This window comes from Panthera pardus, unplaced genomic scaffold (assembly GCF_024362965.1).
Source record: "Panthera pardus isolate Hobbes unplaced genomic scaffold, ASM2436296v1 HiC_scaffold_27, whole genome shotgun sequence".
Lineage (NCBI taxonomy): Eukaryota > Metazoa > Chordata > Mammalia > Carnivora > Felidae > Panthera > Panthera pardus.
Genome location: NW_026526843.1, coordinates 55,406,166 through 55,432,921, shown reverse-complemented (window position 1 = coordinate 55,432,921; position 26,756 = coordinate 55,406,166). Strand labels below are relative to the sequence as shown.

The window sequence follows — 26,756 nt, the reverse complement described above, 5'->3', positions numbered from 1 at the left end:
AATTGTCTACCATTATGAAATATAAAAAGAATGGAGGGAGGGAAACTGCAAAACACACAGAGGTAATTTGGGGGGGTGGCATACCTCTTACTACTCTGGACCGCCTAATTGGTCAAATCCTCGAGAGCAGGGCCGATTTTTTTAAATGTCTTCAGCTTGTATTAGAGGTTCAGTGAATGGCCATTCAGTCATTGATTTTTCCCCCTCCCCCTCTTCCTTTCCCTTGGGAAACCTGGAAAACTGAAAATCTTCCCACGGAAACTCCTCTGGGGCGCCCCAAGATCCAAGCTTCTTTACTTGGACTCGCCCGTGCTGCACCCTCACCCCCACCCCCTGCAAGTCCCTGGCGTCTCCAAGCACAAACTCAGCGCGGGATTCTTGATCTCCAGATCGCGCGCGCGCGCGCGCGCGCGCGTTCTCCCTTTGGCCCCCTACCCTGCAGCAAGGGCAGCGTGACGTAATGCAAACCTCAGCATGTCGGCGGCGATAAAAAGAAGGACTAGGCGGCGCGCCTCCCAGACGCAGAGTAGGTTGTGATTGGCTCGGGCTACGGAACCTCGGAAACCTGAATGTGAGGACCTTACAGATCCACAGCTGGCGACCCCCGCAGAAATCCGAAGCGCGGTCACAATCCAACGGCGGCGGTGGAGGAGCAGTGGCAGCAGGTAAGGAGACTCCTGAAGAGAAAGTAAAGGGATTTGGGTCCGCTGCGCTCAGTGTCGCTCCTGTGAGAGGAGAGGCTCACACCCAGCCTGTAGTGTAGGGCGAAGGGAACAATGGAAGGGGCGTCTAGTCCCTAAGCTTTGCCTCCCTCTCGGTCTGACAGTTTTTCTCCTCAGCCACAGCTGGTGACTGGAGGAATTGAGGGAAGTGAGTGTTTTCCCCCTCAGGCAACCTCTCCTTCTCCTAGGCCAGAGGCCCTAAGGGCTAGAGCCGTCGTTGAGACCGTCGGTGGTTTAGGGTGACGGGAAAATGGCGGAAAACAAAACGGTGAATTGAAGAATGCGGCGTCCCCCTGGCATTTTCTCCCGGCGACCCCCCCCCCCATATTCCTTTCACTCTCATCTCTCTCCCACCTCTCTGCCCCCCCCCCTTCCTCTGCTTATGGTAACCTTGGAATGCGCGAGTTATGGTGGCGTTTGCGAGGAGGTGGCACAAAATCGGGCATTTTAGGGAGTAGGGAACAGCCAGAGCCGGGGGGGGGGGGCGGCGCGTGTGTGCGGCAGTTGTCGCCTCCGTTAAAACACCACCATTTTGGTTCCCAGCCGTCTCCCATGTAGCGGGGCAGAGAGAGCGGGAGGAGGATGAGGGGTTGGGCAGCACGGCGTGGGTAGCAGCGGTGGCGACCGCTGCACCAAGTGAGAGGAGGGAGGAGGGGAAAGGGTATTCTTGTCTCTTCGCCTCCTGCCTTTCCACGGAGAAGGTTCTCTTGTTTGACTTAAGATCCAGTCAGATGGGTAATATATAAGAGGGCACGTCTGTGCGTTCTGCTCGAAATGATTGAAACTTGGCATGGTCACGGGAAGGGAGACTTATGCGGGAAGCTGGTTGCGTCCAAAGCTGCAATACTGCTACTTGCCAGGGCTCCTTTGTTTCCTATCTGCAAATACTACTTTCGCATTCTGTTGCTCTGCTGCCTTAAGATTTCTCTTGTACCTCTCACCCTGTTTACATCATCAAGAAGCTAGGTCCTGAGTGAGCTGTTTGGAGGAGACAGATGAGAGTAAAATGTTTTTTGTTGTTTGTTTTGTGATTTCTGCTCCCCGTACATTGATAGAAAGATGTTTACTTGAAGCGTACTTAGTGGTTAGCTCCATTCAATCAGGATGTAAGATACACTCTTGAGAATGTTGAGAAGCCCAGCTATCTCTTGGCTGTTGAATACTTAACACACTGCTGTACTCATACCTCATTTATTATTGATCTTATTTCAACGTCCTATATGGGAAAAGGTGCTCCAGTGTATTTATTGGGTATTCATACAGTATAATACTTCCCACAGTAGTTACACTATGTGTTAAAATTTTTACACTTCTTTGAGCACTAGTGCAGATTTGTCTCTATCGATTGGGCAAGGATAAAGCTTGCCCTTCGTTGGTTGTCTTTCACTTTACAAAATAAGGTATCACAAAATAAGTGATTTTTTAAATGTGCTTTAGAGAAAGAAGATTTTGGTTTAATGAAGTGGTCGAATTTCAATTGTAATAATGTTGCTAATATCGTAGTAGGTAGTTATTTCTGTTGGAATCCCTCCGGATGCATTTTAGATAAACAGATTTGAGCATTTGAGCCGTTCTTTACCTCACTCTGCACGTTAAAGTGTAAAGAAAATTCTTAAGTTGTGTAAGAGACTTGGTTGAAAATGTTTTAAAATGTCTAATTTTGAATGTATGTTTACAATAGGTAAAGAGAACGCTTTTCCAAAGAAAATAACATAGTTCAGAAGGAAAAATAACAAAAACAAATTGCTGCAGATTTTATTTTACAATATGTAAGAAAATCTACAATTTCTTCAAGACAGTCATATTAAGGTGATTAACAATTTAATGTTTTATCTTATTTAATAATTAAACAAAATTAAGTGTTTAAAACATTTTAAGGCATTTGTAGTTCTATTAGTTATGTGATAAAGAAAACAATACTCTAAAGTTGATATAGTACACTGTTTTAAATGTTAAAATAAGTCCTTATGACATTTTGATATATCTCTGTGAACATATGGATAGTTTATCATGAACTCTCTTGCCTCTGATGACTTCATTTTGGAGACAGAAAACAATGTGATATTTGAAAAATACAGAAGAGTTTCTAAAAATTTGTAATTTTGTTCATACATAAAGTGATTTTGTCCAATCAATTGATACATAGAAATGACACCTACTACTGTAGGATTTTTATCTGCACCATTCAAATGTTATACTCTTCTGCCTCCTACAGAACTTTAAGGCAAGGAAAAAAATCTTAGTAATCTCCTTACTTAAGGATAGATTAAGTTGCTTTACCTGGCAGCCTTCTAAAACTTTAATGATAATCTCATCTTTTGTGCAGTATAGCCTAATTTATTAAACACTCCTAAATAAAAATGAGACAAATGTTTTATAAAATTGACAGATTACTTTGGTTGATATACTTAGAATCTTATGTTTGAATGGGAAATACACCTATGTAATTGTAAGAAATAATATTTAGTGACAGCATCCGACTTTAGGTTCCATGCTGTCTGTGGATCCTAAATATAGGATACATCACTTGAAGTGAAATAGATTGAATCCTTGCTTTCAAAACTAACATGAAGCTAACATGACTTTATTAATCACTAAGGAAAAAAATCAGTTGTACAATTACAAGTAAATGATATTCTGAAAGGAACAATTTGCTAAATGTTTATATGTGATTGATCTTATCTCTACCATATTTAGGAAGCAGTCATGTTTCCATGAGTCCAAAACTATGTGACAAGAGAATGTAGTAGAGTGAGGCCAGAAGTCCTTACTGGCTCAAAGAACTCCAGGGAAACTGGGATAGAACATTTTACATTATAAGTAGAACCCCGGGAGCCAGAGGTGGAACACAAGTTTATCTGCAGAGCTCCGCTGCAGGGCTGATCTGGGTCTGGAAGAAATGGATGAGAGCCACTGGATGAAATTCACTAATACTAGACACCTGAGTCCTCTAGTAATGTATAAATATCCCAACTATTGTTTGTTGTCATTTTGTTCTTTTTCTTCTCTTATAACCTACATTTTAACTGGAACGTCAGTGCTACAGTTTTGTTCTTTCGCTTGCTTCTATCACTTCCCCTGTGGCTCCTCACCTTTACTGTGTCTTATTATCCATTTGATTTATTTCCTTTAATTTAGCCCTTCTTTTACTTATGTTTTTCACATAAAGCATCTAATTGAGGTTTATGGTTTGTTTTCTTTTCTTTTGTAATGAGATTTGCATACCTGGTTCTGAGGCATACTTTCCATTGCATTTTTTTTTTTTTCTCAGAACAACTGACTTTGGCCTAAACATATTTAAACTATTTTAAAACCATTTCTTTTACAGAGACTTGTGAATGAACTTTGCTAAGTATGGATTCAGGTGGTGGAAGTCTTGGATTGCACACATCAGACTGTAGAATGGCCCATACCATGATTATGCAGGATTTTGGTAAAGCATTTTCTTTGTTATATTTTTTTTCTTTTTAAAATCAGAGCATATTAAATGTCAAAACTATGTTGAGGAAGGGGAGAATTTATGAAAAGTTGTTCTTTTGCTAGGAAAATCCATTTGTAGGGCTCATTTTCTTAAAGTAAAGCTATGTCTCAGTAGTCTGCTTAAAGTCATTCTTAAAATTTTGTGGGAAGGTTGAGGTAAGGAAACTTGGAATATAGTAATAATATGGCATTGAAAATGAAAAAATTCAGCTTACATAATTAACCACATTAGTTCTTGAATATAGGGAATTTTAAATTGGTTTTCTAAAATACATTTTAAATTGCTTTTGTTAATAAAACTGGTAAAGGAACTACTTTAATCATTTCAAAGAAGTTAGATGCTTATATTGTGATATAGGAAAGTCATGCATTAGGTGGTTAATTATATTCTGATGCAATATCTTCAGAAAGTTGTTTCTAATAGCATTACATTTTTCTTTTTTTAAAAAAGAAAAGATTCTCTGCTTTTGTGGCCAGGTTTTTCAGTAGCCTCTTAACAGTAGTTATTTTCATGAAGATGTTAAAACTGTATAACAGTCAACAAAGAAACTGAATTTGGGTAGGGTCAGTCTGAATTATAGAAGAGATTGAGGTATCTGAACTATTAGAGGCAAGGATAGAGTGGTAAGAATTGAGGAAAAGTGGAGTGAGGGTAGAAAAAACAAATAGTAAATTGGGATAAACAAAAAACACAAGGTATTGTGGAATTGTCAAAGAGGATATTAGGGATGGAGGATTACAACTAGTGATACTTTTCTCAATTAAGAAAATGTTACTACTGTTTTCACATTAATGTGGTTGAATATGTTATTTTCTCCACTGTTGTAAAGCCCACAATGTTAAGAATCAGAAGAACTGGATTCTTGTCTTGGCTGTCCTATTAAGTATCTGTGTAAACTTGGGCAAATTACTTAATTTAGATTTGTGCGGGGATTGGACTAGATAACATTTAAGGTCTTCTCCAGTTCTGATTCCATGACACTTCTGTCTGATGAATAAAGATGTGGTGCACAGATCAAGATTGAATATGGTTGAGATCAAGATGACAATATAGTCAATTGATGAAGTAGAAAGCAATCATTGATTTATTCTGCTAAGTGAGTCAGAAGTCAATTGTGTTGATTATGAATGACTTACAAGTGATTTGGGTGTAAAAAGTACAGGAATAAATTCTACAAGAAGGACAAAGAATTCAAGAGTAAAGCTTTCACAACGAATGTTGTGAATTCTTTGCTTAGAGGTAGTTTTTAAAATACTGGAACACTTTAACTTCAGTATGTTAATAAGTTTTGGTTGAAATGTCACCTTTAATTTCTTGCCTTTTAAAAATAAGATATCTTATGAGGCACCTGGGCGGCTCAGTCAGTTAAGCCTCTGACTTCAGCTCAAGTCATGATCTCACGGTCCGTGAGTTCAAGCCCCTCATGAGGCTCTGTGCTGACAGCTTGGAACCTGGAGCCTGGAACCCGCTTCAGATTCTGTCTCCCGCTCTCTCTGCTCCTCCCCCACTCTCACTCTGTCTCTCTCTCTCTCTCAAAAATAAATAAACCTTTAAAAATTTTAAAAATAAGATACCTTAGAAATGGAAAAAATACAGTATTGTCTCCATATGATACAAAATTTAACCCACCCTGTAGCATTTGGTGAACTTCCAGACCCCCTTCACTCCTGAAGAAGTTGCGTATTAGCAAGTAAAGCCTGATTACTTTCAAAGATTGGGGAAAAAATGTCCATTTACTGCTGGTGAATATTTCCTTGATGCTCCTCTTACCTTCTTTTTCCTTGTTCTTCTTCAGTGTTTTAAGGTTTAATCAAACCCTTATTACATCTAATACTTTACTTCCTTTTAGTTGGTAGGGAAGTAGAACATGCATGTTGAAATACATTATGTACATCCTTTTTTTTTCTTATTGAGTTAATAATCCATATATCATACAGCCTACCCATTTTAAAGAATACAATTCAGTGGTTTTATTATACTCACAGAGTTGTACAAACATCACCACTACCTAATTTTAGAACATTTTGTCATTGAAGAAATAAAACCTAATACTCATTAGTGGTCACCCCCTACACTGCTCCAGACCTAGGCAACCACTAATATTTCTATGGATTTACCTATTGCAGACATTTCACATAAATTGAATCATACCATATGTGGCCTTTTGTGTCTGGCTTCTTTCACTTAGCCTGGTTTTCAAGTTTCATCCATGTTGTAGCCTGTATCAGTTTCTCTTCAAATTGGGGCACCTGGGTGGCTCAGTCGGTTAAGCGTCCAACGTCGGCTCATGTCATGATCTTGCAGTTTGTGGGTTCGAGCCCCACATCAGGCTCTGTGCTGACATCTCGGAGCCTGGAACCTGCTTCGGATTCTGTGTCTCCCTCTCTCTCTGCCCCTCCCCTGCTTGGGCTCTCTCTCTGTCCCTCAAAAATGAATAAATGTAAAAAAAAATTTAAATTTCTGTCAACATAGAAACTTAGATATTTGGAATCCCTAAAATTAATGATCTTTGTGAAACAGAGTTGGCATACACAAGTAGAGCTAGTCAAGTAAATATACTGTGTCAGAGGATCTCTAAATTCTATAATGTTCTTGGTCGGGATGGGCTGGCTATTATATTAAGAACCTGAAACATTAATTCAGAAACTTAGTAGGCCAGTTTCTTTTGAAGGATATTTGAGATTTTTAAATTTACAACACGGTTTGTATAACTTTGCTTGTGTCTCGGTACAATGGTTCTCTTTGGAATCTGTTCCATTGAATTTAATAGTTAAGATTTTATTTATGCAAAAAGTATGTTGGTTGCTCAGTGATTTAAATAACAAAACAGCCTTCCATAGTGGCCCAAGACAGACCCACCAAATACCAAATTTTATGCTATACCTCTGGTGAAGTTTCAGGTATTCACATTTAAATGAAATAACTTTAGTGAAATGGGAAATTCTTGAAATGATGACTTATTTCTTATTGTTATTTGGTTACCTAATTGATTTCACACTTTTTAAATGATGATTTCTTACCATTTATAATTTGTTACCTAGTGAGATACATTTTTAATACCATTTAATGCTGCTTACTAAATGCTTTAAAATTTAATTGAGTGACTTTGTGACAGATCTTTTTGCTCTCTCTCTCTCAAACTGTTCCTTTAATAGTGACTCACTTGGTTAACTCTATAAATCTCTTAAAAACAGTATGTAGAGTAAATAAACTCTATTTTCCTCCTGTAGACAGGTAGAAAACAGCCAGTCTAGAGTTAAACAATAACAATAAGTTCAGTCCTCAGCTTGAACCTTGGGCAAGTTTATTTAATTTCTCTAAACCATAGTTCTTTCGTATTTAAAAAGGAGATAATAATACATCATACAGTTGTTCTGAGGCTTAAATGAGATAATATTTGTAAAAATATTAGTAGGTTGCTTGATGCATAGTCAGGAAGCAATAAATACAGCTAGTGCGTAAATAAGTGACTTTGTTTAGAAATTTAATGAGATCTAACTAAGCAGATGAGAGGAAAATTAAGCAGATGAGCTTAACTAAGCTCATGAGATCTAACTAAGCAGATGAGCTGATGAGAGGAAAAAGCAAAATTTAATAGGGGACATCTTGGCTCTTGGTCTGAGTAATATGTCAGCACCCTGTGGGAAACTTGTCAATTCTTGGTCTAGGATCCTTGATATTATTATTTAGTTCAGTGTGAACGAGCATATTTGGATTTATTTTAATGCTTACATCTGGTTTATTTTGACCTGTAAGTTCCTACTAGAGTAGAGGCTAGAATCCTCCCAGTCAGGTTAATCTGAACCCAGGCCAGCATTTGGTGTTATTCTATCTTTCCATCATTCCCTAGTGTGTACTCTCAGGAACCAAACTAACCTCCAGAATTTTCCATATTTTAAGTCTGACTTGTGGAAGGATTTCATAAAATATTAATTTTATTGTTTATGTACATAGAACTCCAATACTATGACTTTTATAGGCTTAACATTTAATTTTTCCTTGCTAAAAACCACATTTCTGGTCTGGTTGAATGTTCGATTTGAACCTCCACCAACTCCCCATCTCCAAAATGGCTGGTGGAGTAACCAGTGAATAGAAAGTACTTGTTTTATACATACTCCCTTTGCTTACCAGATTTTCAAGATTGAAGCTCTCTCCTTTTGGGGTAATATGGTGGTTTAGGTAAAGTTTGAGAATATTGAGGACAGTACAGAGGGGTAGAAAGGAAGATAATCCTGAAAGGTAGTTTCCCTTTCTCACTTTATCTTTTGATAGTGTACTGGTTTCCATCTTAACTTGTTAACTAACTTCCATAATGAATTGGTTAATAATCGTGAACACTGTATAGCACTCTTTCAGGTATGACTTTATAGAAAGTGATCATTATGTGGAGAAAGCTTTGTACTAGATTATTTAATGTAGATAATTTTGTTATAACCTGGACTATAAACTCTATTAATTTGTTTCCTGTACACTTCAGTAAGGCAAAACTTAAGAGTTCTTCATGAAGTGATTTTATACTTTTATAATATTTATAAAGAAGGTAGGAGTTGGTGCTCAAGAAAAACATTGTTTAAAGCTTTGTTCCTTCAGACTTACTGGTTTAGAATTTAGTGAAATTTAGAGTCCCTATGTATGAATTTTATCAAACCAAATCTTTGTCTACAATGAGTTGGGTTTTCCCCCCCAAATCAGGTGTTAAAAGATGCTTTCCACTTTTGAATATAGTAATTCTTATAAGATAAAGAATTTTAGGGACTTTTATGCTTCTAATGCATATTTTATAATGTATTAAGCTTGCCATATTTTACAAACTTAATTTAACATATTAGTACGCATTTATGTTTGTGTGTCCTTCTTATTTTGATTTTAATTTTGTTGAAATGCTATACTTACAAGAAGTAGAAAAAATAGTACAGAGTCCCATGTAGCTTGTACTCTTCCTCTTGGAATGGTGACATCTTATATAACTGTACTATAGTATCAAAAGTAGGAAGTTAACATTGGTGCATTACTGTTAACTAGACTAAAGACCTTCTGAAGTTATCACCATTATTTTTACATATATTTGTGTAAGTGTATATAGTTCTGTGTAGTTTTACCCTATATATAGATTTTTGTAAACACCACCACAATAAAGATCTAGAACTATTCCATTACCATATATATGCTATGCCAATATATTTACACACACCCTTACCTTTGGCAACTGTGAATCTGTTGTCTATCTCTATAATTTGTAATTTTGAGAATGTTACATTAATGATTCCATTTATACATTATATAGTATCATAATCTTTAGTAATTTGCTTTAATTTTCTGGAGATTCATTCAGGTGTTGAATGTATCAATAGTCTGTCACCTTTTTTATTGCTGAGTAGTATTCCATGATAGAGATGTGCCAGAGTTGGTTTACCAACCATTTATCTGCTGGAAGTACAATTGGGTGGTTTTCTATTTTTTTGCAACTATGTGTAATAGCCACAATGACCTGTTATGAATTTTTATCTGCAGTTTTTTGTGTAAACATATGTTTTAATATCTCTAGGGAAAATGCCCTAGAGTGTAAATGTTGGGTTTTATGGTAAATACATGTTCAGTTTTTTAAGAAACTGCCATATATTTTCCAGAGTGGTTGCTACCATTTTACATTTCTGCCAGCAATGTATGAGAGATCATTTTTCTGTATCCTGACCAACCTGTGGTGTTATTGTTCATTTATGTTAGCTGTTCTAATGTAGTGATATCTCATTGTGGCTTTTACGTTTTACTTGAAAATAAAGTGCATTGTTTTTAAGCTCTTAATTTAGATTTTACTAACATTGTTTTCACCTACCTCCACCCCAATTCCTGGTTGGTGATGTTTTGTGTTTTTGTTTTTATTTTTGTTTTTATTTTTTTTACTTTTATGTAAGCTCTACACCCAATATGGGGCTTGAACTCACAGCCCCCAAGATGAAGAGTCACATGCTTTACCAACTGAGCCAGCCAGATGCACCTGGTGATGGTTTTTATTGCATTTAAATTGTCAGTGATTTTTAAGATGATAGTTTGGACAGACTACTTCATATTTTGAAAATGTTTTATGTAATCTGATATATTAAATATAGTACTTTTAATTAATAAAATAACTACTTTTTTTGGATAATTGTTTGTATTATAGTGGCTGGAATGGCTGGTACTGCGCATATCGATGGAGACCATATTGTTGTTTCGGTTCCTGAGGCTGTATTAGTTTCTGATGTTGTCACAGATGATGGGATAACTCTTGATCATGGCCTTGCAGCTGAAGTTGTCCATGGGCCTGATATCATCACTGAGACTGATGTAGTAACAGAAGGGGTAATTGTTCCTGAAGCTGTACTTGAAGCTGATGTTGCTATTGAAGAAGATTTAGAGGAAGATGATAGTGATCATATCTTGACTTCTGAGCTAATTACAGAAACCGTTAGAGTACCTGAGCAGGTTTTTGTGACTGACCTTGTTACTGGTCCTGATGGACACTTAGAACATGTGGTCCAAGATTGTGTTTCAGGAGTTGACTCTCCCACAATGGTATCAGAGGAGGTTCTTGTAACTAATTCAGATACAGAAACTGTGATTCAAGCAGCTGGTGGTGTTCCTGGTTCTTCAGTTACTATTAAAACCGAAGATGATGATGATGATGATGATGATGATGATGATGATGATGTCAAGAGCACTTCTGAAGACTACTTAATGATATCTTGTAAGTGAAACAAAAGTACATAATTACTTGGGAGATTTATTTATATATAACCTGGAAAGGTTTTCTGGGATGGGGGATCTAGTCAATAAAAGACACGAGGATAATCATTTTGCAAAATATTTTTTTACAAAGCTGTATTGTTGAGATGCTTTTTGAACTTGCTCATATTTTTAGTTTACTCAATTAAAGTTCATACTACAATCAGGTAAATTAATGTAATTTATTAATACATTAGCACCAAAAGGAAGGTTCAACAAGAACATTAACTGATAAAATTTTTAATGGTAAATATGCATATTTCAAAATAGGAAGTTTATTTTATGCAACCACTGCTTGCTTTTTAATGTGGTAGGTACTGGAGTTGTCAGTTAAGTTTTGCTTAGGAATTTAAGTATAATATATCAAGGAATGTGTAATTAATTTTTATCAAATACTTGAAAAGGAAATCTTAAACTCCGATTGTAATCTGCAGTTCTCCCTGTGTTTATTTTTTGTCTAAATATGCGTGTGTATATTCTGTGCAAAAAATGCCTTGATGTGTTTATTTCAGATTGCTTTATGATGTCTTTAAGACATTCTATCTGAAGGAGGAAGATAGAAATATCTTGTTCTCATTTTAAGTGGTGGGTTTGCCTGAACAGCAACAATAATAAAAATCTCATGATGAGTTATTGATGGAGCTTGAGGAAGAAGTAGGTCTGTTCTTTATGCAATTTGGAGGGATCATGTTGGAAGTAATAAAAATTAGATAAAGTTCACTTTTTCATGGTGGATTTTTCTTTTCTTTTTAAAATAAAAAAGGACTGATTGGGAAGTGCATCAACAAGTAGAGTAATGTGTATGTGTGCATGAAGTGATGATATGTTATATGTATCAGTGAATTTAAAACTAAAAACAAATTAGATTTAATTTGTAAATATGATTCTGAAGTATAGCATGTTAACTTTTTCCCTCTACAACCACTTTTGGAGGTGAATATTTACATTGTTTTTAAGGGAATGATTTAAGTCTCTAAAAGACTGTGCAAACTTACTACCTCTTTTTAAATTGATGTCCATTACTAAAGCAATTCCATATTTGTATCTTAACCTGATGTTTAAACAAAAAACAACTATGGTTATGATTATATAAAATAGTGTGACAAAAGTTGGTAGCCTTTCTAGTACCAAAATAATATTGTGCCTTTAAAAGAGTACTTGTCAGTGTGCCTGGGTCGCTCAGTCAGTTAAGTGCCCAACTCTTGATTTCAGCTCAGGTCATGATCTCACAGTTCATAGGATCATGCCCCATGTTGGGCTCTGCGCTGACAGCATAGAGCCTGCTTAGGATTCTCTCTCTCTCTCTCTCTCTCTCTCTCTGCCCCTCCCCTGCTCGCTCTCTCTCTCTCTCTCCATATAAATAAACATTTTAAAAGAGAGTACTTGTCAAATCAAACTCTGATATTAAAATAGTTTAAAATTTAGATATTATATGTTTCGTGAATTGTCATACCTTAACATGTCTTCTATGATTTGATTCTGCAAAAGTTTTTTTTGAAAGAGTTTCTAGAATATTTTAATTCACAGTATTTATTTTTATATTGCCCTATATGTCAAATGCAAAGGACTTCTGTCTTTCTACTCTAATAGGAGTAAACTGAAGATTATAAAGAACATTGTATTGCTCAAATACTGGGATTGCTGTGGGATCATTTTAGGGGAAATTTAGTCTGAGAATTAATTAACTCCTTAATCATTAGTAAGGACAACAACAACAAACTTGAGCAGGTTTTTTTTATTGTGGAACATGGAATATACAAAAATTAAATATTTTTTTATATCACCCATTTTCCTACCACCCAGATCTTTGACCATTTTTATAATGATTATTTTACTCAAATTGGAACTAGTTGCTCTTTCTTACCATTTTCATTTGTTTTATTTTATTCTCTTTTGATATAGTTTTTCCCTTTTTTCCCTTCATCTCTTAATCTTCACTTCATTTTCTTTACCTCTTGGTTTCTCTTGGCCTTTGAATCTTATAGGAGTGAAGAGAATAAATTGCCTTAAAAGCCTCAGTGTTAATTTAAAAAGTCCTCTTCTCTGTTTTTCTTTCCAAGATAGAGATTTTCAAAATGTTTAAGAGATAAAGTTGAGGACTTAAAACAGACCTTTGTCTTATTTCTGAGTCCCTTAATATTACTATAAGGAACTCTTACCATAGCTAAGTTTTAGAGATAGGGAATTTGTTTTGTCTCATATCTGAGGTGCATCTGAGCTTTTTCCCCTTTTAAGCCAAACATCACAAATTGTTTATCTTAACAATGGCTCTCCCACTTGTGCTAAGTAACTTGTAAAGTAATGTAGAGTAACTATATCTGTTTAAAATTATCCTAGGTGTGCTCTTTAAAAATAACTAACATCCATAATATCTTTATAAAGGCTTCACTGGAAGAAGGAAGTTCCATTAAATAATGAACCAATATAATGCTTTCAAATTGTTTTTTACCTATAAAATCAGTTTATAGTAAAATCTTGGATTGCAAGTAACTTGTTTTGCAAGTGTTCTGCCAGGGGAGCAAACATTTCTAATAAATTTTAAGTTGATAAACAAGCAGTCTTGCAATATGAGTAGTATGTGATGCTGAATGTCACATGATCACAACTGAGCCAGTGGTTCTTGAAATTCGCTTTGATATGTGATTACTTTGGATTACAAGCATGTTTCTAGAATGAATTATGCTCCCAAACCAAGGTTTTACTGTATATTTCTTTTGGGAACATAATCTTGTAAAAAGCAAAATGTCTTGGTACAGTCATTATGGGAGATGTCATCAAACCTCACCAATTTCAAGGGTAAAAAAGAAAAGTTAACACCTTTGTGTTTTTTTAACATAACAACTTTATTGAGATATGATTCACATGCCATAAAGTTCACCATTTAAGGTGTGCAGTGATTTTTAGTATATTCCACAGCATTGTATAAACATCACCACAATCAATTTTACAATTTTTTCTTCACTCCAAAAAGAAACCTCATGCCCTTTAGCAGTCACCCCTCTGCCACATACCAGTCCCCCTCCTCTGGCAACCACTAATCCAATTTCTGTCTGTATAGATTTACCTATTCTCAACATTTCATATAAAGGGAGTCATGTAATTTGTGGCCTTTTGTGTCTGGCTTCTTTCATTTAGCATAATCTTTCAAGGATCATTCATATTGTAGCATGTGTCAGTACTTCATTCCTTTTCATTACTAATATTTAATTATAAGGATAAACATTTTAGTTATCCATCAGTTGATAAACATATGGTGTTTCTACTTTTTGGTTATTATCAATAATGCTGCTATGAAGATTCATGTACAAGATTTTGTGCAGACATGCTTTCAGATCTCTTGGGTATGCAATTGGGACTGGAACACCTTTGTAATCTAAATGTTAGTAACTTGTGTTTGTTTTAGTGCTGTGAAATACAGATTCTTTACATATTGCCTGATCTAATCTCTGTAGTACATCAATATACTCTATACTGATAATAACATATCCATAATATAATTTTGGTAGATGCAACATAAAAGGGGTGCAGTAAAAAACCTACTTAGCTTTTAAAAGGAATGTTATATTGAATTTTTAATCAAATTGTGCTATTGAGTTCTATAAAGGAATATCAAACATTAGCAGACTTACCAACAATGCATCTTACTGTTTTATGTTACATTTAGCACCAGTAGAATTCTGTGATGTGGATAATATTACTTGCTATTACCGTCTGGAATGTCCTGTGGGTTAAGAAACAACACTGTGGGACTTGGATATTGCAAGCCTTAATTTGGGGTATTTTTAGTATTTGCATTAAGAGTCTTTGAGGATCCATTTCTAAAATCGCTTGATTGACCATTAAATCTTTGTTACCTTTGTACTTTCTGTAACAAAGAATATAGAATAAATCTTGGTGAAGTTGATGGTTTATCTCTCAAAACTGCATACTAACATTTTAATAACTTTATAACCTTCTATAATCTTAAAATACAAAACAAGTTTGGTTACTCAGTACATTTCAAAGTTGTTCATTCTGAGGAATCTAAGTAGAAAATAATGGGTACGTTAAACCATGGATGACCTTAAGGTATAAATGGAATCAGGATAGCAACAGTTATTTCAATATTTAAAGCAAAAACTATGGTACAAAATTATTGAGAAGTGACCAAAAAAATGTGTATTTCATTTCATGAGCTTTAATTTTGCGAATTATAGTTTTAATTCAATATGTTCCAGAAGTAGCTATGATCACTTTAAACCATTCAATGATAATAAAGCAGTATTTATCAAATGAGAGTATTTTCAGTATTTCATTTATTTACTATAAGTTATTCCAACTTAAGAAATTCATATTTTGGACACTTTTTGAGGTTTTTTATATCTTATGTCTTTATTTTCAAGAATGAGAAAACATTTTCTGAAATCTTAACTTGCCTCTTTTAATTTTTTTCTGTGATGTCATTGCTTTATTCAACATGTTTTAAAAGAGAAGCTATTATTAAATTGATAATATAAGATACTTCATCTTTTTTTTCTTTCATTTTAATCTGTCCCATTGTAAAAAAAAAATTTCCAGGAAATGCAGTAATAGAATTAGGGGCTATGTTGGAATGAACATATTTAGTCAATTTATTTTGATTATTTAGGTCCTTTCTTTCATAGACAAACTCTTTGAACTCTTAAATAGTATGGAATAATTTATATTTAATCACAGAGTTGAAGTAGCTTTGCATTGTAAAAAGAATTTCTGAAATGTGTTTTCCACCATTTTGAAAGGCCAAAAGAATATTTTTGAATTTGTATGTATCAAATTTAAAATGGAGGTAAGGGAAATCTAGACTTCGACCCATTTAGATCTTCTTGGAATTCGTTTTTTAAGAGTACTGAATTAATAATTTTTATGTCAGTTTATTCTTTTTTCAGTAGCTCTGGAATTGTTTAGATATAGTCAGAGGCTTTAGGATTTTATGTTTCATATATGATGCTATAATATACATAATAGGTAGAAGCAGATTTTCAATTAGATTATATTTCAGTTATTATAGGTATAGCATTGAAATAAAAAATGGTAGTCATATAATATTTGAAGGAATATATTAATATTTATGATTAAAGAACAAAGTTTATTGATATGTACTTATCGCATAGTTTGTGCATAGTATTCATGTGAAAATAAATGTTATTCTTAACCAGCTGAGCCACCCAGGCACCCCCTAAAGTAAATATTATTCTTAAAGACTGTAGAGAATAAAAATTTTATGTATACTTAAAATGTTAAGTAATACTCTCAAATATTGTTGCTTTACCTTTCTCTATGATTTTGAAGTCTAGCATATGTTTGTAAATATAGAAGTATACAAAATTTCTGGTTTGAAGTTGTCTTCCATTGACTCAACGGAAATTAAGAGTATTAAGATATTGTTTTTATAATTTCTGAAAAGGCCTTTTTATAAAATCATTCAGGTGATGTTTCCTCTTTTCTCAGTTCTAAATTCTAAATTTCATATGCTGATTGGTTTTAAAAATACTGCTAATTTAGTTTGGGAATTGTTTATGTGAGCTTATTTTATGAGTACTATGTATTTTTATGTTCTGATTTTTTCTGTTATTAGTTTTGGTGTTAGGATTTAACTTAAATGTTGAATGTAATGGAAGATTATTTAATCATTTTTAATTAAGGCTCTGTGGTTATTAAGTATTTCATATATATAAATTAAAATCTCTGAATAAATTTTTTCTGTAGTTACAATTGTGTAGTATATCTGATGTTGTATATTGTTTTTTCATGAAACAAAGCACTTTCAGTAGTTGCATAATAGGTCATAAAGTGAATACAGTGGATAGGTGATCAACACATTTCGTGTTGCTCTTATGACATCCACTAAATGTCGGTTATACTTTTTGTCTAAAATAGTTTCTTCTTTATATTTTACAGTGGATGATGTTGGGGAAAAATTAGAGCATATGGGGAACACACCATTAAAAATTGGCAGTGATGGTTCACAGGAAGATGTTAAAGAAGATGGATTTGGTTCAGAAGTAATAAAAGTGTATATATTTAAAGCTGAGGCTGAAGATGATGTTGAAATAGGTACAAGACTAATTTTAATTTATTGCTATAATAGTTATGAATGAAAACTTATTCTTTTCTGGTGACTATTCTAAAATTGTCTTTAAAGTGAAGATTTTTAAATTTTTATTTACTTTTTTTAATTTTTGAGAGAGAGGCACAGAGTGCAAGCAAGGGAGGGGCAGAGAGAGGGTGACACAGAAGCTGAAGCAGGCTCCAGGCTCTGAGCTGTCAGCACAGAACCCAGTGCGGGGCTTGAACTCACTAACCGCGAGATCATGACCTGAGCCAAAGTCAGACACCTAACTGACTGAGCCACCCAGGCGCCCCATGAACTGCAGATTTTTTTAATGTTTATTTATTTTTGAGAGAGATAGACGGAGCACAAGAGGGGAAGGGGCAGAGAGGAAGACACAGAATCCAAAACAGGCTCCAGGCTCTGAGCTGTCAACACAGAGCCCGGAGCTCGAACCCATGAGCTGTGAAATCATGATCTGAGGCAAAGTTGGATGCTTAATGACTGAGCCACCCCAGCACCCCAGTGCAGATTTTTATAGACTTCTTTGGGGATGGAATATTAAAAAATTGTATGTGAATAAGCAGGAATGCAGAATATATCATTCTTGGATTCTTTCAACATAAGTAGAATGTTATGGTTGGGATTATCAAAACAAATGAGTGGAGAGGCTTTGATTTAGAGTAGGAAGTTATAATGAGTATTTAAGGGCAGGCTTAGAGGCAGGCTGCTTGGATTTTAATCCTAGTTCTGCCATTTAGCTGAATGGTTATTGGTGAGTTACTTAGCCTTTTTCTGCCTCAGTTTCCTCATCCGTGAAATGGCCATGATGATAGTAACTACTTCATAGGGCTATTGTGAAGACTAAATGGGTAAAATACATATTAAAGACTTCTATAGTGCTTTGCATATAAGTGTGATGTAAATGTTAACATTTGTTGTTATTTCTCAGTGGTTACTGAAAATTCAGAGTGTATTTTATAAGAAAATTCTCTTGACACTTAGACATTTATATTGGAATATTTTGGGGAATATTTTTCCAAAGGAAAATATTTCTTATATATCTTCCTTATTGACTTAGGGAATTATTTCATGATATTTCTTTATATTGATATGTGATTTAATTTTTAAGGTGGAACAGAAATTGTCACAGAGAGTGAGTACACCAATGGACATTCTGTAGCTGGAGTGCTTGACCAGAGTCGAATGCAGCGGGAGAAGATGGTTTACATGGCAGTTAAAGATTCTTCTCAAGAAGAAGATGATATTAGTAAGAAAAAGGGGCACTGTAGTGACTTATCAGTAGCCATCATGCGTTCTTTAAAAAAAAATAAGCAATCTCAGAGATACAAGCACTATATAGGAGCAAAGTTCAATAAAATAAGTCAGACCTTTGCTGTAATTAATTTAAAAGAAAAGAGTCCTTTTGACCATTCATGCATACATGTATTATTCAAATCAGCAAACATGAAATACTATGTCTCATACTAGGGATACAGAGATAAACAACATAGGGTTCCTGACTTCATTAGAGCCCACAAATACATAGGTAATTATTAGGCATCTATTTTGTCTGTGTTACTGGATATGTTGCATAAATATTTAATACTCACAACTCGTCTCCGAGGTAGGTGGTATTATCTTTGTTTTATGGGAGGAAAAAAGTGCTCAGGGAACTTAAGTAATTGCCCAAGATCATTATAATATTAAGGGAAGAATGTACAATTTCAACTCTTAGCTATCTAACTCTACTGCCAGTGTTCTTTCCACATGGCAGTGAACACCGTTGGCCTCTCTGGATTTAGCAGTGGAAAGGCTAACTGGTTGTTCTCCTTCTGTCACTGAAGGATTAGATGAGTAAGTATTCTCCCAAGTAAGTTAAGCTCCCAGGATCTTTATTTATTATGCCTTTGATGGTCTCCAAGTAGTTGCTGCTTAAGGTTTCTTGGGGCTGAGTACCATAGGGTGAAAATAACTCCTCAGGTTTCCTTTCCTGCCCATTTCCTTATGAGGGCATGTTACACTCTGCCTACTTTCTTCTCACTTCAGTGTAGGAATGCGGCCCTTCAAGATGGCTTTTTCTGTCTTCTTTCCATGCTGAGACAAAACTATTTTGTTTTGCCCTAGAAGGGCAAAAGCCTCCACTTGAGTGCATTACCTAGATAATACTCAGCTTTTCCTAGACTGTGCTCTGACCTCCACGCCTCAGATTTCCTTCCATAGAAGGCATGGGAAGCTGAATTCCAATCCCAAACATGAATAATACACCATAGTTGATAATCTAAAAACAAGTAAGTCTAGAAGATTTGATTGGAGAGGAAAAGTGTTAAATGAAGTAATTTCTATTTGGTCTTTAAATTCTTTATTATTATTTTTTACTCATTGGTCAGTAAAGGGGCACAATAAAAGTTGGGAGACTGAAGCTTAAGTTAACTGATGCCAGAATTCCTTGTCTAAGTGGAAAGCTTAGACCAGTGTCTCTCGTTAATTGAAAGAAGGGAAACTTCGGATAAAAGGGACACTTTTTTCTCACATTTTTTCCACATTTCTTCCATAGTGAAGAGAAGCTCCCAATATGTGAATCAAAGGAAAAGCATAAATTCAAAGCCAATTTTTTACCTAACAGCTTAAACCAAAATGATTATGTCACATAAAATATACTTAATGACTCTCTAGGTTTATATTTTTTTACTCCGATACTATATTTTTAAAAAGTGAGTCTCACTTAATGCTTTTTTTCTCAGTAGAGTCTCTGAAAATCCTGCCTGTTAAAGGATGTCCACATATTCATGAAGACCACTTTATATATACATTATGTTTTATATATAAATATATATGACTTTGATTATTTTTATTTAAATTTTTTTCAATTACTAGTATTTTTGACTACTTTTCAATGCGTGTACAGAACTGCACTTAAGTTATAGTATATGGGGTAGCAAGGACCACTTTCTAGTATTGATTCTATGGGAAATGCTTTCTGAGTTCTAAAGATCAATCAAGCACAATTACGGACTACAGCATTTTTTACAAGTTCGTAATGCCCAATGGACTATAAAATTAGTCAATATATTCCAAGCGCAAATGTTTTATATAATCTAAAAGTCATTTTCATAGGATAGGTTCTAAGAGGAGAATAAGAGTTTTAATAAATGATTGTCTCCTAGAGGCACTCATCTCCAAAGTGCCTAATGTAATTTTAAAATTAACAAAATTGAAATCTTGACAGTTGGAAAAATTTTAATTGTTTGGAATTTTTTTACCCATTTATTAAATATTTGGGGTTATAAACAAGCAATTATTTCTAAAATTTAGGTTGCGCTGAAATAGCAGATGAAGTTTACATGGAAGTCATTGTAGGGGAAGAGGAAGGAACTTCTCTCCCTGAGACTCAGCTTGAGGACTCTGATGTTAATAAAACAATTGTCCCTGTTGTCTGGGCTGCGGCATATGGTAGGACACTGGCATTTTTTCACCTGCTAAGTACATAACATATCTATTTGATCAGCCTTTAGGTCATTAAATATGCTGTGCTAATGGCCCTCACGAGTTGACTAATATAAAATGTTTTGCTGTGGACTGATTAATCTCTAGTTACATACGTGATTTTCCTACCATATATCTTGTGTTATTTAAAATGAGCCTTGCTTAATGCATTATTGTTTTTCAGTAGGCTTTATTCAAAATCCTACCTGTATAAGTGAGTGTCATAAAAAGTTTTATTTTTCTAAAATAGGAATATCCTTTGAAAATTGATCCTTCCCCTTTTTCAAAAACTTATTTCATGTATTAACACCACAAATAAGATTTGGGGGGTTTGAAAAGAAAAAGGAAACCAGGTGTGCTCTTCTAGAAAGTATCTAATGGAAGGTAAATTGATCTAATGGAAGGTAAATTTATCAGGGTTTTTTTTTTCTTTCTATGTAACCTCATTCCTACTTAATTTAGAAGATGGTCCAGGTATACTCTTTATTTTGAAAAGTTTTGGTGTTCAAATGCATTATCTTATCTCAGTTTTTCCAAAGGTTCATTCATTCAACAGTCATTTATTGAACATCTTCAATTTTGAGTGTATTCTGCAGAAATATATACTCAATTTTTATTTTAAAAATAAGATTGTTCTAGATTTTAACAGTTCCAAGGATGCTAACAGTAGCCCTTATTTTCAGTGTGTGAAATTATATCTAATCTATGGGAGTGGAAGAACTCAACAACAAAAAAGTTTAATCCAAGGAACAATGGTCAAAGTAAGAGTTTTGTAGATTAAGATGTGATCCACTAGTAATCATTATAGTCAGCCTATCAGTTTTTAATTAGCCTTTTTTTTTTTAGGAGATGAAAGAAGAGTTTCCCGGAGGTATGAAGATTGTCAAGCATCAGGTAAGAGAGCATTACATGTGACATGTAAGTTAAATAGCCAGTTTTATATAGTGTTTGGAAAATAACCAGTTACTGGTTTGTGTGTATGGACACATAGGTTAGACTCTTACTTGCCTGGTCATATCTTATCTGGTTAGTCACATAAGAGTTTTCCTCTTCGGGGAATTGATTAATTTAGGTACAAACATAATGCATGTTATTCTCCAAGTGCAGTTCATTTTAGCTTTATCTCAAGATACAGATGTTGGGCAACTTACAATATGAATCATAAAAGGCTGCTATGGATAAAATTATAAAATAGAAATTATTTTATTTTATTTGTTTTTTTAAATGTAATTTTTTTAATTTATTTAAAAATTTTTTAATTTTATTTAAATCCAAGTTAGTTACCATATAATGTAATAACAATTTCAGGAGTAGAATTTAATGATTCATCACTCACATAAAACTCCCAGTGTTCATCCCAACAAATGCCCTCCTTAATGCCCATTACCCATTTAGCCCATCCTCCCACCCAACAGCTGTCTAGCAACCCTCAGTTTGTTCTCTGTATTAACGTCTCTTATAGTTTACCTCCCTCTCTCTTTTTATCTTATTTTTTTCCTTTCCCCTTTGTCCACCTGTTTTGTTTCTTAAATACACATATGAGTGAAATCACATGATATTTATCTTTCTCTGGTTTTACTTAGCATAATACATTCGAGTTCCATCCATGTTGTTGCAAATGGCAAGATTTCATCTTCTTTGATTGCTGCTGGGTAATATTCCATTGTATATATATACCACATCTTCTTTATCCATTCATCGCTCAGTGGATATTTGGGCTCTTTTCATAATTTGGCTATTGTTGGTAGTGCTGCTATAAACATTGGGGTACATGAGCCCCTTCAAATCAGCATTTTTGTATCCTTTGGATACATACCTAGTAGTGCAATTGCTGGGCCATGGGTTAGTTCTATTTTTACTTTTTTGAGGAACCTCCATACTGTTTTTCAGAATGGTTGCACCAGTTTGCATTCTCACTAAAGTGTTCCCGTATCTCCGCATCCTGGCCAACATCTGTTGTTTCCTGTGTTGTTAATTTTAGCCATTCTGACAAGTGTGAGGTGATACCTCATTGTGGTTTTGATTTGTGTTTCCCTAATGATAAATGATGTTGAGCATCTTTTCATGTGTCTGTTAGCCATCTGGATGTCTTCTTTGGAAAAGTGTGTTCATGTCTTTTGCCCATTTCTTCACTGGATTGTTTTTTGGGGGTCGAGTTTGATAGGTTCTTTATAGATTTTGGATACTAACCCTTTTTCCGATATGTCATTTGCAAATATTTTCTCCCATTCCGTCAGTTGCCTTTTTGTTTTGTTGATTCTTTCCTTTGCTGTGCAGAAGCTTTTTATCTTGATGAGGTCCCAATAGTTGATTTTTGCTTCTGTTTTGTTTCCCTTGCCTCCAGAGACATGTCTAGTAAAAAGTTGCTGCAGCCAAGGTTAAAATAGAAATTATTTTAAAGTAAAAATTCTCCTTGATACCAATTGCTTGTTAATGTCTTCCTTGGGGCAGAACTATTTTCTTTTTTTAAGTTTTTTTTTTGTTTATTCGTTCATTTTCAGAGAGAGGGAGAGGGTCGGGGGGCGGGCAGGGTGAGAAAATCTCAAATAGGTTCCGCGTTGTCAGCGCAGAGCCTGACATCATCGGCCTTCATTGGTGAGAAATTGATCTGATGCCAGTATTTTGTTTGGGTCATAAAATTCATTGTCTCATGTTACATTCACCTTATTAGTTTATTCTGTTAGGATGAATAAATTGAGATAGTTTAAAGTTAATTTCACATGATATTTAAAGTGCTTTTAGTTGTGTGTGTGTGTGTGTGTGTGTGTGTGTGTGTAAGGGTATAAAAGAAAGAATATGGGTATACTTTGTGAATTTAGTACTGCAGTTGTAACTTAATGCCATGTCATCTCTAGTAATTCATCTAACCAAAACCAAAAAGTATAAATATTATGTAATTTAATAGTGTATCATTTTTTTTCAGGAAATACTTTGGACTCAACATTAGAAAGCAGAAGTAGTACAGCAGCACAGTACCTTCAAATTTGTGATAGCATTAATACAAATAAAGTACTTAAACAAAAAGCCAAGAAGAGGAGAAGGGGAGAAACCAGGCAGTGGCAAACAGGTAAAAATACTAATACTTTATGAATATTATAATGATTTGAAACGTGGAAACATTTTTTGGTAAACAAAGGAAAAGGAGTCCATTGTTACAGAGTAGTCCTATTCCCGTATACCTGTTTGCATTTGATTTAAATAGTTGGTTTTTTTTTTAAGTGCTTGACATTTAGTAAAACTACACTTGTATGCTCTTTACCCAAATGTTGTTTTCAAAGAGAATTTTCAGGTTGGTTTCACAGAGGTTGCCTATTTCTGGTTTACAAAATGTATATAACATTTTGACAGGTGAATGGTCTATACTATGGTGATGCTCATTACTTTTTAATGAGGTATTTTATCACAAATCACTTTTAATGTGCATTTTATTCTACAGGATTTTATTCTACTAGTATAGTTCTCACATTGTGAATGTCAGCTAATTTTGGCACCTTTGTTGTAAAACCCTTTAAAACAATCTGGCCAATTGTTATAACTTCCTTTTTTTTTATCTAGCTGTTATAATAGGCCCTGATGGACAGCCCCTGACAGTATACCCTTGCCATATTTGCACAAAAAAGTTTAAATCCAGGGGATTCTTGAAAAGACACATGAAGAATCATCCTGATCATTTGATGAGAAAAAAATACCAGTGTACAGATTGTGACTTCACAACTAACAAGAAAGTGAGTTTCCATAACCACTTGGAAAGCCATAAGCTTATAAACAAAGTTGACAAAACCCATGAATTTACAGAATACACACGAAGATACAGAGAGGCTAGTCCACTGAGTTCAAATAAACTTATATTAAGAGACAAGGAGCCGAAGATGCACAAGTGCAAATACTGTGACTATGAAACTGCAGAACAAGGACTGTTAAACAGACATTTACTGGCTGTTCATAGCAAAAATTTTCCTCATGTTTGTGTTGAGTGTGGTAAGGGCTTTCGACATCCTTCTGAACTCAAGAAACACATGAGAACCCATACTGGTGAGAAGCCATATCAGTGTCAGTATTGTGTCTTCAGGTGTGCAGATCAGTCAAATCTGAAAACTCACATTAAATCTAAACATGGTAACAATTTGCCATATAAATGTGAGCATTGTCCTCAAGCATTTGGTGATGAGAGGGAGCTTCAACGCCATCTGGATTTGTTTCAAGGACATAAGACACACCAGTGTCCTCATTGTGACCATAAGAGCACCAACTCAAGTGACCTTAAGCGGCACATCATATCTGTCCATACTAAGGATTTTCCTCACAAATGTGAGGTCTGTGAAAAAGGTTTCCATCGTCCTTCTGAGCTCAAAAAGCATAGTGATATCCATAAGGGTAGGAAGATTCATCAGTGTAGGCACTGTGACTTTAAAACATCAGATCCATTTATTCTTAGTGGTCATATCCTTTCAGTTCATACTAAGGATCAGTCATTGAAGTGTAAAAGGTGCAAGAGAGGGTTCAGGCAACAAAATGAACTCAAAAAACATATGAAGACCCACACTGGAAGGAAGATTTACCAATGTGAGTATTGTGAATACAGCACTACAGATGCATCGGGCTTTAAACGACACGTGATATCAATACATACAAAAGACTATCCACACAGGTGTGAATTCTGCAAGAAGGGATTCCGAAGACCATCAGAAAAAAATCAACATATTATGAGGCACCACAAGGAGGCTCTTATGTAATAAGATCAATATAAAGAAAATATGATACACTACATGGGATGAAAATTTCATGAACTGTTTCATCTAGTTCCAAAGCTTGATAGTAAATCATAACTTTACATTCTTTGTATTAGAGATCTTGAAATATTTGAAATGACAGGGGATCTTATACCCCTTTGAAAATTACTTAAAGAATTTAAGAAGCACCATAGAATGGTTGCAGAAAAACTCTTAAGTGTCTATTTAATAGTATTATATGCATAAACTACAGAAGGGAAGAGCAAAGACAATGACTTTATTGGCTGATCATACTAGAGATCAATATTTCTGAAAAGATCATACATAATTGAGTTTAACAATGCTTTTCTATGGCAAGCAAGCCTCACTTTTATGTGGTTTTAGAAATGAAGTGGGGAAATAAAATTTAGTCATGCATCAGTCACTTAGTCATTGGGCCTTTTTTATGGTACCTGAAAATTGAATTCCAGAAATGGCAAAAGTTTTATGTATCCATTAAAAGAAATTCCACTGGAAAACAGCTTATATTAATTCAGTACTATTAAAAAGAATTTCAGAGCTGCTAAGATTTTACCACAGGATAGGATGTTTAAAATATAGCATTCTTTCCTGAAGTCTAAAGTGAAGTTTAGGATTACAGTTCTCTTTTTTCTGATGTTCAGGTTGATTTTTCAGTATGGCATATATGACAAAAGTATGTTTGAGTCAAATGTGGCTTTCTAAAACAAATGCAACAGTAGTGTTGCAAATAAAGTTAGCACTATATTTCTTAATGATCTAAAGTTTAAACTGGGAGAACAGTTTTCTTAAATACTATGTTTAGAAGTTTCTTTTTAGGGCAGTCTTAGCAAGTATGATTGTTCTATTTGTACTTGCTCTAATGTTTAAAGGTGCAATTTTATGCCATTATTGGAAATTTTGATTTTTTAAAATCTATATACCATATTGTTAACATGAATTTTCAATATGATGCAGTATATATGCAGTATTTAACAAAACACTATGCTGCCAGTAGAGTTTGGAGGTGGATATTCAGTTTACAGTGTATAAATTTAAAATATGCATCCCTTTAACAATGCTTTGTGTTAGCATGCTGCAAATCAAAATGGCGCTTAATATAAAAAGCTGGTTTAGGGAAATTTAATGAAAATCCTGTTCATAAATGTAATGCATATGATGTGTACTTTTAAGTTATAGTTGCTTCATGTTTACACTCAGCTGTTCAACATAACTAAAATGTAATTTTACTTTATGCTATATTGTGACTTTGTGTTTTAAATAATGTTCACCTTTCTGTTTTTGCACCAGATAAGGATCTGTTCCTTGAGAATAAATTTTTTATCTTTCTTAACTTCAGAATATTAAATTTGGAAAATCTAAAATAGTGTGTTATGTGGCTGTAAATGATGTACACGCTGTAAAATAAGATTGTCATTGTTATGTGGGATTATTATTTCTAAATGTTACTCATTAAAATGAGCATACAATAAAAAGCATTTATTGCA

The 26,756-nt window shown here is 34.5% G+C and overlaps 1 protein-coding gene across 8 annotated transcripts; it reads left to right on the top strand.

Annotated features, from left to right (window-relative positions):
* The first annotated feature begins 447 nt into the window (after positions 1-447).
* ZNF711 (zinc finger protein 711) lies at positions 448-26,756 on the top strand. 8 transcript variants are annotated; one of them, XM_019439680.2, is made up of 12 exons: positions 448-665; positions 2,404-2,531; positions 3,420-3,675; positions 4,051-4,155; positions 10,367-10,930; positions 16,885-17,040; positions 18,168-18,305; positions 20,351-20,488; positions 21,205-21,282; positions 21,368-21,415; positions 23,445-23,588; positions 24,077-26,756. In XM_019439680.2, the coding sequence occupies exons 4-12, from the start codon at positions 4,077-4,079 to the stop codon at positions 25,252-25,254; spliced, it is 2,523 nt and encodes an 840-aa protein (XP_019295225.2). In that variant the 5' UTR covers positions 448-665; positions 2,404-2,531; positions 3,420-3,675; positions 4,051-4,076; the 3' UTR covers positions 25,255-26,756. The 8 variants fall into 8 exon arrangements, with proteins under 8 accessions (XP_019295225.2, XP_019295226.2, XP_019295227.2 ...); XM_019439681.2 differs by having other exon boundaries at positions 3,420-3,680; XM_019439682.2 differs by lacking the exon at positions 3,420-3,675.

Coding starts and splice junctions, on each gene's coding strand:
- ZNF711 (XM_019439683.2), top strand. CDS start 4,077: ATGGATTCAGGTGGTGGAAGTCTTGGATTGCACACATCAGACTGTAGA. Junction 20,489..21,204: donor TGTCTGGGCTGCGGCATATG/GTAGGACACTGG, acceptor CCTTATTTTCAG/TGTGTGAAATTATATCTAAT. Junction 21,283..21,367: donor TCCAAGGAACAATGGTCAAA/GTAAGAGTTTTG, acceptor TTTTTTTTTTAG/GAGATGAAAGAAGAGTTTCC.